The following is a 13,422-nucleotide window of genomic DNA, read 5'->3' as shown; positions in this document are numbered from 1 at the left end:
CCGTCTCATGCAGTGCGCCCCATGCTGCCTCCACATTCTGGTTGTCCAGCACGGTGGACTCAAGGCGTTCCTCCAGGGTGTCAGCAAAGCTCTGCTTGATGTTGCCTAGCTCCAGCTTGTTGACATTCAGGCATTTGGGTGCTTTCATGCCCTGAGGCCATCTCTTGGGCTGGATGCGGAGGTTGAGTTTGGAGACGATAAGGCGGTGGTCTGTTCAGCACTCGGCGCTGCACATGGCCCTCGTGACTCGTACGTCCTGCCTGTCCCTCTTCCTGACGATGACAAAGTCGATGAGATGCCAATGCCCAGAGCAAGGATGCATCCATGACGTCCTGTTACGGGTAGGGAGGCAGAAGATGGTGTTTGTGATAAGAAGGTCGTGCTCAGCACATGTCTGGAGAAGTAGTTGGCCATTGCTGTTACAGTTACCAACCCCATGCTTCCCAATCACTCCTGCCCAGGAGGTGCTGTCACAGCCAACTCTCGCGTTAAAGTCACCAAGAATGATGAGCTTCTCTGCGTTGGGAACAGTAGTGATGACAGCGTTCAGGTCCTCATAGAACTTGTCCTTGATCTTATCCGGGTTGGTCATGTTGGGCGCGTAGGCGCTGACAATGGTGGTAAACTTCTTCCCGTTGCTTAAAAGGGAGTTTCATTGTCATCAGGCGATCGTTCACTCTTTTCGGGGGGCCAGCCAGCTTGCTAACGAGGGTTGTCTTCACTGCAAAGCCAACTCCAGCCTCACGTCTCTCTTCAGGTCCATGACCACTCCAAAAGAAGGTGTAGCCTGCGCCTCGCTCACAGAGTTCGCCTTCTTCTGCCAGTCTGGTCTCACTTAAGTCAGCGATGTCGATGTTGTATCTGGCTAGTTCACTCGCAATGAGTGCTGTGGGTCTCTGTGGTCTGTCTGAGTCGCCTCTGTCCAGAAGCGTACGCACGTTCCATGTGGCAATGGACTACAACTGACCGCCACTTAGCACTGCTGACCACTGATTACTATTCACCACTGTTAACTACTGACCACTGCTGACCACTACTGACTACTACTGACCACCGCTGCTAACTGCTGATCGCTGCCAACCACTGCTGACCTCTGACCACTGTTGGCTACTAACCACCACTGCCCACTGACAACTGCTGAGTACCACGGACCACCACTTACCACTGCTGAGCATCACAGACCACTATATACTGACCACTACTGATCACTGACCACCAACTACTACTGACCACAACTGACACTGCTGACCATTGCTGACCACAGCTGACCACCAATGACCACTGTTAGCCACTGACCACTGCTGGGCATCACTGACCACTACTGATCACTGACACTACTGACCACCATTGACAATGGTTGATCACTGCTGACTACTCACGGCAGTTTACCCTCTTCCATATCTCACGATTAAGTTCAACTGTTCTTTGGCACTACTAAAGCTGGCTTGTGCCAGACCTTTGTACCACTCACGGCCTCTTTCTCCCTTCCCGCCGCTTCTTTCCCACGCTTTCGCACTGTGCTGTTGTGTGTGTATCGAGCGGGCATGCTGTGTTTAGTGGTGTTAAAACTGATTAATTTTTGACTAGATATATCTACATTTTGTTGCTTAATGTGTCTTGTGTAAGCTGGAAAAATTTGGGACAAAATATAGGTCTGTGAGTAAAGATATTGTTATTTCAAGTGTGTGTAACTGTGTGTGCTGGGGTTCACTGAGCTGGCCAGTGAAGATCCCGTGCGCAAGTTTTCTCACCCGCGGTGCACTGGCGAGTGTTGATGCTGACAAGCTTGGGAGAGGGAGGGGTGGCTGGGGCTGGGGGCATAATATCTCTTTGGCTTTAATCTGAGACGGTATATTATTTCATGATAATAACAATACAAATAATAATAATAAAGTGGTGTAAGTTGTTGAAGTAACAGATGGTTGTATGTCATTTGGAATTAGGATGAAGAAGTAGAATAAATACGTTACTGTTGTAGCAAATAATCGTTTGTATATCAGCGTTACTTATGTATAAATGGAGATAAGTCGTAGAATCAATTAGTTGTAGCAACAAGCAGTTGTCTGTCATTCTTATTTGTGGAAAGTAGTAGTTGTTTCAACAACAAATACTTGTTTGTCGATATTATCTGTTTTGTTCGTGTCGGTTTTATTTTGGGGGGCCGATTCCATCAAGATGGATCAAAGTGATCATTCACTATCTGAACGTTTAGAGCGTTTAAATTCCATATGCAGACTGTGTGGGAGAAGGTCCAAGAGATCAGAAAAAGATAGGAGCAAACAACAGAAAACATGTGTCAGTGTTGCTTCAGAAATCAACACGTTTTTCAGCTTGAATGTGTTGGAAGATACGGAAGGAGTGCACTCAAACTCGATCTGTGCTTCTTGTTTCACAAAGATACAATTTCTACCAAAACGTGAAAATGCATCCACAACAATAGCCCGCACGTCAGCAGATATTGAAACAATGTCATATTTGTGGTGTCACTTTGACCCCAGTGTCCCAGCTAGCCAGTGTTCAGCTTGTTCACATTTTCAACAGCAGAGCAAAGAGCAAAGGTGGACGACCAGAGAAAAGAACAAAAAAGTTTCAGTTTAAGACCAAGCCCCCAACCAGACCACTGGCCTGTTCAAGGCGTTTCCTTTTCTGACACCTTGGATTCTACTTCAACACCAGTTAAACATTTTAAAGTTGCACCTAAACTTAGGTGAGTTCGCTCTGGTGTAGATAAAGCACTGTCTCCATTCAAAAATCACATTCTGAGGCCTTTCAGTCGTCTGAAGGCACCGTTGACGAAACCAGAGGAAAGGTATTTCACAAAATGTGCCTACGTTAAGCTGTCGGGAGTCCAGAGATAGAATGACCATCAAGTGCCAAACTGACGGACAACCACTCATCTTCCAAAAAATAAGGAAACCCCAGAAAAGATCAGCACAGGCCCGAACACCACTGAGAAAGAAGAGAGCAAAAGTTATGAACAAAATCCGGCTGAATGTATCTGGAGACACGGAGCAAGATGCAGCCAAGCAACAGGGCGCACAACTGAAGACAGCATATAAGGCACGGAAACAACTGGTCCTTAGTGAGGCCCAATGTGGCCCAGTGTCTGTAACAGCAGAAGAAGGTGCAGCAGTGCATTCAATACTAGGCATCAGTTTGACAAAATACAGAACGCTGAAATGTCTCTACAGAAGGCTTGGGGTACATTACACCAGTGAAAAGAAAGAAAAAGCAGCACAACTGAAGACACAGCATGCAGGAGTAGAAGGCCAGATGAGAACTCTAGAAATCTGGAATAAGGATGCAAAGATGGAGCTGGTTCCAACACCTTGTGCAGGAATCAAGAATGCCCCAGATTATGTCACCAAATTGCTGGATGATTAAGACAGCCAAAGTCGACTGTCATGGCTTGATGGCAGCATTCCAGAGGACGAAATTTGGATTAAGATTGGCGGTGATCATGGTGGTGGGTCATTCAAACTGATGCTCCAAGTAGCAAACCTAGTCAATGCCAATTCAAAATTCAATACTCCCGTCTTTAATATTGCTGAATGCAAAGACACTCCAGAGAACCTGAGAAGGCTACTAGGTCCATACAAAGACCAAATCACTGAACTTGAGACCATGCAGTGGAGAGGCAAACAAACACGCGTTTTTGTCTTCGGGGATTATGAGTTCTTGACCAAACTGTATGGCTTGGCAGGTGCACAGGGAATCCATCCATGTCTGTACTGCACAGCAACAAAATCAGTGATCCAAAAAGAGTTATCTGAAAAATCTCAACTGCCAAGCAAAACGCAAGAACAGCAAACAGCTTCAGAAAAAGATTGAAAAACAAAAAGAAGTTATCAAAGAAACAAAAACAAAAATGAATTCATTACGAAGACAAGACTGTTGAGGCCACCAAAAACAAGGACATTCAGGAAAGGGCCAGAGTTATCTGCGGTAAATTTACTCATCTGAACTCTTTTTTTTCAGATGTGCATCAGCGCATATCACACCAACGAGCCATCTGTGAAGACGAGGTTGAAGACATAGAAAAATCAATCCAAAGCTACATGGCATTTTACAGACAAGTCTTCCCCAATGTTGCAGTGATTCCAAAGCAACATCTGTTGGAACAGCACTGCACTCCCTGGATCAGAAGATGGGAAACAGGAATGGCACTGTTAGGGGAACAGGGAGGCGAGGAGACACATGCCACTGTCAACAATTTGTTGAGGAAAGTGTGGGGGCTGAGGAGCAAACAACAGCAGCTTAAGACTCTCTAAGTCTCTTGACAGAACAGCTGACAATTGTAGCACCCTCATTACAGAACGTGTTTTCTCAGCCACAGAACAAAGAGTTATGATCCCATACACACACACATGCACGCTCGGGTACACACAGACACACACTCACACAGAAACAGACACACACACATACACACGCACGCAAGCACGCTCTCTCTCTCTCTCTCTCTCTCTCTCTCTCTCTCTCTCTCTCTCTCTCTCTCTCTCTCACAGAAACAGTTTTCATTTAATCGTAAACTCTATGTAGCGTTTATCGACTTTGAAAAAGCGTTTGATTCCATCAATAGAAATCTTCTTTGGCCTATTTTGTTTAAAAATGGTATCAAAGGTAAACTGCATAAATATATTAAAAGTATGTATGATAATGTTAAAGCAAGAGTTAGATGTGGAGCAAGACTAACGGACTATATTAACTGTACAGCAGGTGTAAGGCAAAGAGACCCATGTAGCCCAGTATTATTTTCGGTCTTTATAAATGAGCTAGCGTTAGAGGTTATTAACAATGGAAGGCATGGAGCAACATTCTTAAATGATCCATTTGAACTGTTCATTCTTCTTTTGGCTGATGATGTGGTTTTGTTTTCAGAAACTGTTGTTGGTTTACAAACTCAACTGAACAATTTACATAGGGCAGCTGTATCACTTAAATTAAAGGTCAACATGTCCAAAAGTAATATAATTGTTTTTCGAAAGGGTGGGTATTTAGGTGCAAGGGAAAGATGGGTTTATAAAGGTACCATTATGCCTGTGGTGAATGTTTACAAATATTTGGGAATTCTTTTTTCTACTCGTCTTAGCTTCGTTGTTGCTTGCAAAGATCTAGCCAGTAGGGCCAAAAATGCTTTATTACGTATTATGCAAAAGTTATATGTTCTTAATAATAATTCGTTTGAGTTATTTATCAAAATGTTTGATGCACAAGTGCAACCAATTGTGCAGTATGGTTCTCAATTATGGGGTTTGGATAAGGCTGTTGTACATTGTGAGTCTGTTCATTTATTTGCTGTTAAACGATTTTTGGGTGTAGATAGGTGGACACCAAATGATTTAGTATATGGTGAAACAAATCGATATCCAATATCTGTTAACTCTGCAGTTAGTTGTATTCGCTATTGGTTAAGAATATTACAAATGGAGGATTCAAGACTGCCACACAAAGCTTACCAAATGTTATATGAACTGGATAGTAGGGGTAAAATCAACTGGGCATCAAATGTGCGCCTCTGTCTGTTTAAACATGGTTTTGGACATGTGTGGCTGAATCAAGGTGTAGGCTGTGAAGTAGGTTTCATAAATGTTTTTCAACAACGTCTAATAGATAGCAGATGGCAGGAATGGAATCAGCGTTGGGGCTGTGTTGGGGCTTTGTCCTGAAGATGGAGTTGGCGATGCACAGTTCATGGCAGGCACAAAACTCTAGTCGCTGTCCATTCTCATTCATCTTCCCCACTCCAAAGGAACCGAGACAGGAGGGCCACGAATCATTGTCTGCACCCACTCTGGCATTGAAGTTGCCCAGGAGAACAAGTTGTTCTGTCCTGGGGATGTTCCTTATGGTTGATGCAAGATTTTCGTAGAACTCATCCTTGGCGTCTGGAGAGGCGGACAGAGTTGGAGCGTATGCGCTGACGAGAGTGACAAAGCCTTCAGAGGTGTTGAGGCGGAGAGTCAGGAGTCGTTCTGAACCGCCGCTGCCTGGTTCGCTCATGTTCAGCAGGCTGTTCCTGACTGCAAAACCTACTCCGTACTCTCTTGGGGCATCAGAGCTCTTTCCTTGCCAGAAGAAGGTGTAGTCCATCTCCTTTAGTGTTCCTGAGTCAGCCAGCCGTGTTTCCTGCAGTGTGGCAATGTCCACATTTAGTCTCTTTAGCTCGCTGTTTATGACGGCCGTCTTTCTGGCGTCACTGATGTCTTGCAGATCTTGGGAGAGCTCAGGCATCATTGTCCGGACATTCCAACAGGTCAGTTTCATTTTTGATCCGTTTCTTGAAGTTTTCTTTTTGCCTGGTGTGGAAATTAATGACCTGCTTGTCGGATATTCTCCTAATCTTCATACACCCATAGAAGAAGGCAGGTTGTGGCGGGACCGCACCTAATTGGCTGGGGGCTGTCCAGCTTGGGCGGGCAGTAGCTGTCCAGTGGGACACAAGGGTCCCTCCCACCATCAAAAGCAACCCCTGGCATCGTCTCTACGCCAATTGAGCGCTAACTTATAACCAGTAACTGTTGCTTCACGTGTTGTTCCGACACTAGTGCTAGTAGCGAAGCTGGAGTGTCCTCTCCAGGTTGTAGGTGCAAGGTGTTTGTGGATGGATGGACCGATATAAGCCTGGGCAATGTAATATGGAAGACAGGCTGTTGCCCATGCAGCTTGTCCCCCCTCTCCACCTCGCTGACAGATTCAAAGGAACAGCAAGGCTGTTACGTTTTGGTGCCAGTGTGGCCGCAGGAGCTGCCAGAAAGTGACAAAGTTTGCCATCCAACCGCTTTTGGGGCCCCGCACTGGATTTTCTGTCAGGGTTTGCTCCCTTATTTAGGTGGCCGCAGGTAGCTCTCCAGAGCTGGTGCCCTTTGATGGGTCATTTATTTCCACCAGGGTGTCTAGCCACCCTCCTCACCATCCTCCTGAGAGGACTGGTGGGAGGGGAGGGGGGGGGGGGGTGCTGGTTTAGTCGCCAGCAATTCAATCCTGTGACAGGTAGTACTGGGATCCAGGTTACCAGTAGCAGATATATCTATCTGACCTGACACCCTATGCAACTATATAGGCCTGAGGGAACATATTTGGGGGAACATTGACTTGGGGGAACATTGACCTACCAAGACCTGGGGGAACATAGACATGCTCCGATTAGGGGATAATTAGCATTAGTCTAGGGCAGAGACAAATCAGAGCGCTTACACACATCTTTCACATGCATGCATAACTCAGTTCACATAGATGAAAAACAAAACTTAAAAATACATGTTAATAGAAAGCTGGAGAAACTGTAGACAGGAAGAGACAGGCGAGGGAGGGCAGGGATCAAGTGAGTTATTTTTGGAAGAGGTATGTCTTATTTTTTTAATGTCAGACTTGAAAGACTATAGTTCAGAGACCTGATGAAGCGAAAGAGGGAGCTCATTCTAAGTGCAAGGTCTAGAGACAGAGAAAGAGCAATAGTTGACAGTGGGTACATGGAAACAGAGTGGATCCAAAGCTGACTGAAGAGAACAAAATGGGGTGTAGAGGTGAAGGCAGCTACAGTGATAGGAAGTGGCATTTATAACATAGAGTGCTGATCTTACTCTTTATTATGGGTGAGACAGGGAGCCAATGGAGGTGTTGCAAGAGAGGAGTGATGTGCTGGGATCTTTTCTTTCTGAGGACAAGTCGGACAGCAGAGTTTTGTATGTGCTGAAGAGAGAGAGTGGGTGAAGCAGGCAAACCAGACAATAGAGAGTTATTGTAGTCAAGGTGAGAAAGAATGAGAAAAATGGTGAGTCAGTGGACAGATATTTCTGAATGGAACTGATGCGCTGCAATTGACAATAGCAGGATTGACATCTCTGATAGATTTTTGCATGGACATTGTGTTGTCAGTGATGACTCCAAGGTTCTTGACTGAACTGGAAAGAGGGTGGATGCGCTGCCGAGTTTGATTGAGTCAATTGTGATGGAAGACAATATCTGTTTAGTTCCAATTATCATTGTTTCAGTTTCATTAGATTGTAACTTTTTAAAAGTCATCAAGTTCTGAATGTCAGAAAGCAGTTGGATGTTTCCTGCGAGAAAGACAACAAATTTTCAGGGGTATCGCTTTTCTGAAGTTGAATGTCATTGGCATAAGCATGATGACTGACATTATGGCGGTTGATGATTTCAATGAGAGGAGCAGTGTACAGTGTGAAGAGCACTGGGCCTAAAACAGATCCCTGTTAAATTTTAATGGGTTTAGACAGGAAATTGTCAACTGTGACAGACTGGAATTGGTCAGTGATTTGAACCAGGTAAGAGCAGTGCTGTTGATACAAAATGTGGAAGTTTGGACAGGAAAGGAAGATCAGGAACTGGTCAGCAGTTGTTGTTTTTTAAGTTTGAGTCAAGTTTGGGTTTCCTCAGAAGAGGTTGGATGATTGCAGTATTGAAAGCAGAAAAAATAAGTTTCAGTAAGAAGAAACAAGTTGACAATGTTGTGATTGTGGGGAGAATCTGTGGGACACACTGGAAAGACAGAGGCTGGTATGGGATTGAGCTCACGTGATTTTATTGTCATTTCTTTCAGAATGTCTTGGATTTCTGTTTTGGTCAAGGGATTGAAGAATGGAGAGCTGCACCATTAAACTGAGGATCAGGAGGAGTCAGTAGGGAATGTGTTTAGTCCAAGTTGGCACAGGTGCTTTGGACTTTGTCGAAAAAGAAAAAGAAGAAATTGTGGAATTCAGATGAAGTGTAAGAAGATAGAAAAGGTGTCTTTTTTCAGTACTAAGATTTGACATGATGGAATAAGATTTGGTGGATGTGGCATCAAGAACGTGAGAGGAAAAGATGGAGATAAAAAAATTGTATAAAAAGTTGTTTGAAACACTCAGTGGATTCGAAGTTTCAGGGCTAAAAATTAATTACGATAAAACACTAAATGTTTGGTTAGGGTGAACAGAAAAATGAAATAGCCGATATCTGCCAGACAAGAAAATGAAGTGGAGCCCGGATAATTTTGTAAAAAAAAGAAAGAAGAAAAAAAGGTGCTCTTCCATTGCCAGGGAACTTTGAGGAGTCAGGAGTAATAAATTATAAACAATTCTGCACAAAAACTATAGGAAATACAGAACGAAAGTGAACATTTTTGTGAAGGAAAATGAATGTGGATTCTGAATCAGGCTATTTTGACTCACTTGTGTAAACAAAGTGAGTCTGTGTTATAACCTGGTGTTTGGTTGTCTGTGTGTGTGTCTGTGTGTGTGTGTGCGTCTGTGTGTGCCTGTGGTAAACTTCAACATTGCCATTTTCTCTGGAAACACTTTGTCTGCCAATACCAAATTTGGCTAAAACATAGTTGGGAAAAAATCTTCACAATCATACCAATAGTAGGTTGTAAGTCTCCTGAATTAAGCCGAATTTCCAGATCGTTAACGATTTATTTAGTTGAGGCACGTTCTGGATTCCAAAAACATTATATTACCACTTCCCAGTTGTCAGAACATGGGCTATGTCTGGTAAGAAGATGGCATGATCTTGTTTTTCTTGTTTGCAATTAAAAGAAAAGAAATGCAAATTCTGAACAGAACACATACAGTGACACTAACAACTTCATCGACACGTTTACTGTATATAGATATTCTAAAGTGGACACTGAATTAACTGAAATGAACTTAAAAGAAAAAGTGAACTGATCGTTTTTTTCAGTTTTGGTCAGCCTGAACATTGTTGACTGGTCTTCTCTACCATCAAATTTAAAAGAATTTCTTAAATAACCAAGATATAAAAAACACACCAAAAAAACTTGATTTAAACAGTGCTATTATGTCCAATACAATCACATCTTTTTTGTGGAAAGAAACACATAGCTTTAGATATAAAATTTGGTTGAATGATGTCAGATGCATTATAGTGGTGGGGATAAGACAGCATGCTTCCAAACTGAACATGCATGGTTTGATCCTGCTCACGTTCTTTTTTTTTTTTTTTCTACCAAGTTGATTAATAATAATATATATAGTAAGATATATATCTAATACAGAACACTTCTTAGCAATTTTTTTTTCTCTCCTTATGATTCCTTTACTGGATAAAGCGTATTGCACAAGTGAGTCTGGAAGGCATTGCCTCTTGTCACAATTATTTTGAATCTAGATAATTATTCAGGCATTTCAAACTGAAGATGATCATTTTTATGCATTAAAAAAGTCTATTTCTACCTCCAAGAATGACACCCAGAAAGAAAACAAACAAAATACAGCTGGAAAAATATATATATATGCTTATTGTCTGATATATACCTGTAAAAGAAAGTAAAATGGATTATAAGTTTATTATAACAACCACAACTCTTGTGGTCATGTAAGTGAATAACTGTCCCCAGCAAAGACAAAGGGTTTGGGCAAGATAAAAGTCTATGATGTTCTCAGAAAGTGAGCCATCAAGCTTTTCTAATACCTTAGAGTGTCTGGTTTTAGAGGAGAGAGTGCTTTGTTGATATGCCCTACCTCCTGCTTGTAACTGATGTGATAAATGTTTGCTGTTCATTGGGTTTGTCTCCTCTGTAAATAAATTGGTCAAGTGATCAGTGACAAAAAAGTGTGAAAAAGTAAAAATTAAGTGATTCCCGTCACTCGTCTGTCAACCCTAGGTGCACTGTACTATGTTATCGATTGAGATGGTTATATTGTTTGTTATGATTCAAATATTACATTCAAAATTGTGCATCAGTTCTCTTGAATATTTTTTGTACATGGAGATAACTGTGTTAGATAAAGATAAATCCATACTGGTTGATGACTGTATTGTACAATACTTGTGTAAAACTGTGCCTTTTCCCCTCATGTTTAAACCTGATGGATGTTTCTGTATGTACCTACCAAAAAAGTGAATTAAAAAAAAAAGTTGAGCATCTCAGAGTATGAAAAAACAACTTGCATGTGTAATGAAAAGAGGTTGAAATAATCAGCCTTTATCTACGATTGTAATAAGACACAGGGAGGAAAAAGCAAACAGTATTGCTCGTGTGTACGAATGCCTGGCATTTTAAGTTATTGTGTTGTCTTCAGACCTGGAGAAGGAAGCAACCTTCAGGGACCTCACAAAGCCCATTGGTGCCTTGAACCCTGAACGGCTGAATCGCTTAAAGGTGACACTCTTTGCATATATGTGCTGTTTTCAGTGAGAGTTTCAGCCATTGTTCTGTTTTGGAAGGACCTCAAAACTATCCAGTGTACCCTTTATTTACCTGTGTGCTAGCTGAATCGGTCGCCTAAGCAGCATTGACTTGGAAGTTGTGTACCTTGTGAATGGAGAGAGTTACCATTCTTTACTATTTATTAATCTTTGTTCTGTTTGTTTTGGACTAAGCTGTTTCTCAGGAAGTTTTTGTTATTATGTGTTTTTATATGCATAGGCTTTCTGTGTGGGTGGATGTCCATGTGCATACCAGCATGTTTGTATAAATGTGCCATTGTGTGTATACATGCTTGTGCAGGAGTGTGCAGAATACTTGCCAGAACCCAAGTACCTGTATGGATCTCACTATTCCAATCCTGGATACATCCTCTTCTTTTTGGCCAGGATGGGTGAGTCAGTGATTGAGAGTACTACCCACATACCTGCTTAATTGTTTAGACAACATAATTTTTTGTGTTTTTAAATTGAGAAATGTTGATAGATGAGCTGCTTAGGCTATCTAAAGTTGTTGTTTTTTTAATTATAAATAAAACAGAACAAGAGTATATGAGTTTGGAAATATAAGTGGGTAACCTTAAGCAATGTAAGATAAAGCCAAATCAAAGCATTTGTAAATTCAGAAATACTGTAAAATTAGGTGAGGCTCTATGTTTAAAAATAAATTCAGTTGTTATGTATATTTGTTTGTGGTTTCATCATTGTAAGGTTTTAAGAACCAACAGCAAAATGTTGGGTTTTGTGACGAAAGTTAACAAAATGAAATAAGATAATAATAATAATAATAATGAATATTTGGATGCCAGGGAGCCCACAGCGTTAACAAAAGTTTTGAAATACAATTACACATACATACATACATTGATGCATGTACACTTCATAACATTCATTTGCATATACGCATCACAAAATAAACAGGTCACACACACACACACACACATCAGGCATTCATACCGATACAGCCCCATTCCTCTCACCACCCACCAACAATCGCAGACAGACACTCAGGGCAGGAAAACTAATCATAACAACTGTGGAAAAGGTGAGTTTTGAGAGCTGATTTGAATGAGGACAAAGACTGAGCGTGTCGGTCTGAATAAGGGAGTTTGTTCCAGATGACAGGTCCAATGAAGGAGAAAGCATGTTCCCCATGGAGTTTGTTTCACCTGTTTGGTATTAAAAAAATGCGAGTGTCACATGAGGAACGCAGAGACCGAGACAGAAAATAGATCTGGAGGAGTTCCGGGAGATGAGGAGCATAGCCAGAGATAACATTATAACAAATAGTTGCAATCTTGTACTGAATTCTGAAAGAAACAGGCAGCCAGTGCAGTTCTGCAAGGAGGGGAGAAATGTGGTCACGTTTGTGTGCCTTTTTGACAAGGTGGGCAGCACAATTCATCACTTTTTGAATTTTTTCAATGTACTTCTGGGGGAGACCTGCTGACAGAGAATTGCAGTAATCTAACCATGAGAGAACAAGGGATGTAACAAGGGCCTTTGTTGCGTCAACAGTCAAAAATGGTCTAATAGAAGCTATTCTGTGGATTTCAAAGGAGGCAACTTGGCACATTTTTGAAACCTGATCTTTCATTGAAAGCTTATTGTCAACAACAATGCCAAGATTACGAGCTTTTCTGGAAAAGGGGATATTTCTCTGTCCTTCAAGAAGCAGAGATGATGGGAAGTTCTGACAGGTTGGAAGAGTCAATAAGAATGACTTCAGTTTTATCCTCATTCAACTGTAACTTGTTTATGAGGGTACAAGCCTTTACATCATTAACAGAGGATCGCATGGTAGAAAACAAAATGTCAGACTGAGATTGATCACCAGAGTTGTACATTTCAGTGTCATCAGCAAACATATGATGCTGAATGTTGTGATTGGAAATCACCTCAGACAAAGGTTGGGTGTACAGAATGAACAAAATCAGCCCCAGAACTGAGCCCTGGAGCACTCCATACAAAGGAGGAGATCATATCCCAGGACGGAGACAACCTGCTTTCTTTCAGACAGATATGACTTGAAGAAATGAAGTGTCGTATCTTGAACACCAAAGCGAAGCTTCAGAGGCTCTAACAGAATACTGTGATTTATTGTATCGAAAGCAGCACTTAAATCGAGAAGCGTCAAAACAGAAACCTGATTTGAATCACCTGCAACAAGCAGGTCATTAAAAACTCTAAGCAAAGCTGTCTCCGTACTGTGAATGGGTCTGTAAGCAGACTGAAAAATGTGCCAAAGTTCATTTTTCT

The 13,422-nt window shown here is 42.0% G+C and overlaps 1 protein-coding gene across 1 annotated transcript in view; it reads left to right on the top strand.

Annotated features, from left to right (window-relative positions):
- The window catches only part of LOC143300292 (protein FAN-like), a 79,071-nt gene that overhangs the window by 15,333 nt on the left and 50,316 nt on the right, over nucleotides 1-13,422 (top strand). Inside the window, exons 6-7 of the mRNA XM_076613888.1 lie at nucleotides 11,040-11,119; nucleotides 11,468-11,558. Of these exons, the coding sequence (XP_076470003.1) occupies nucleotides 11,040-11,119; nucleotides 11,468-11,558 (171 nt within the window). The remainder of the gene's footprint in view (nucleotides 1-11,039; nucleotides 11,120-11,467; nucleotides 11,559-13,422) is intronic.

Source organism: Babylonia areolata, chromosome 26, assembly GCF_041734735.1.
Source record: "Babylonia areolata isolate BAREFJ2019XMU chromosome 26, ASM4173473v1, whole genome shotgun sequence".
NCBI classification, from domain to species: Eukaryota; Metazoa; Mollusca; class Gastropoda; order Neogastropoda; family Buccinidae; genus Babylonia; species Babylonia areolata.
This window is presented reverse-complemented; position numbering and strand designations above follow the sequence as displayed.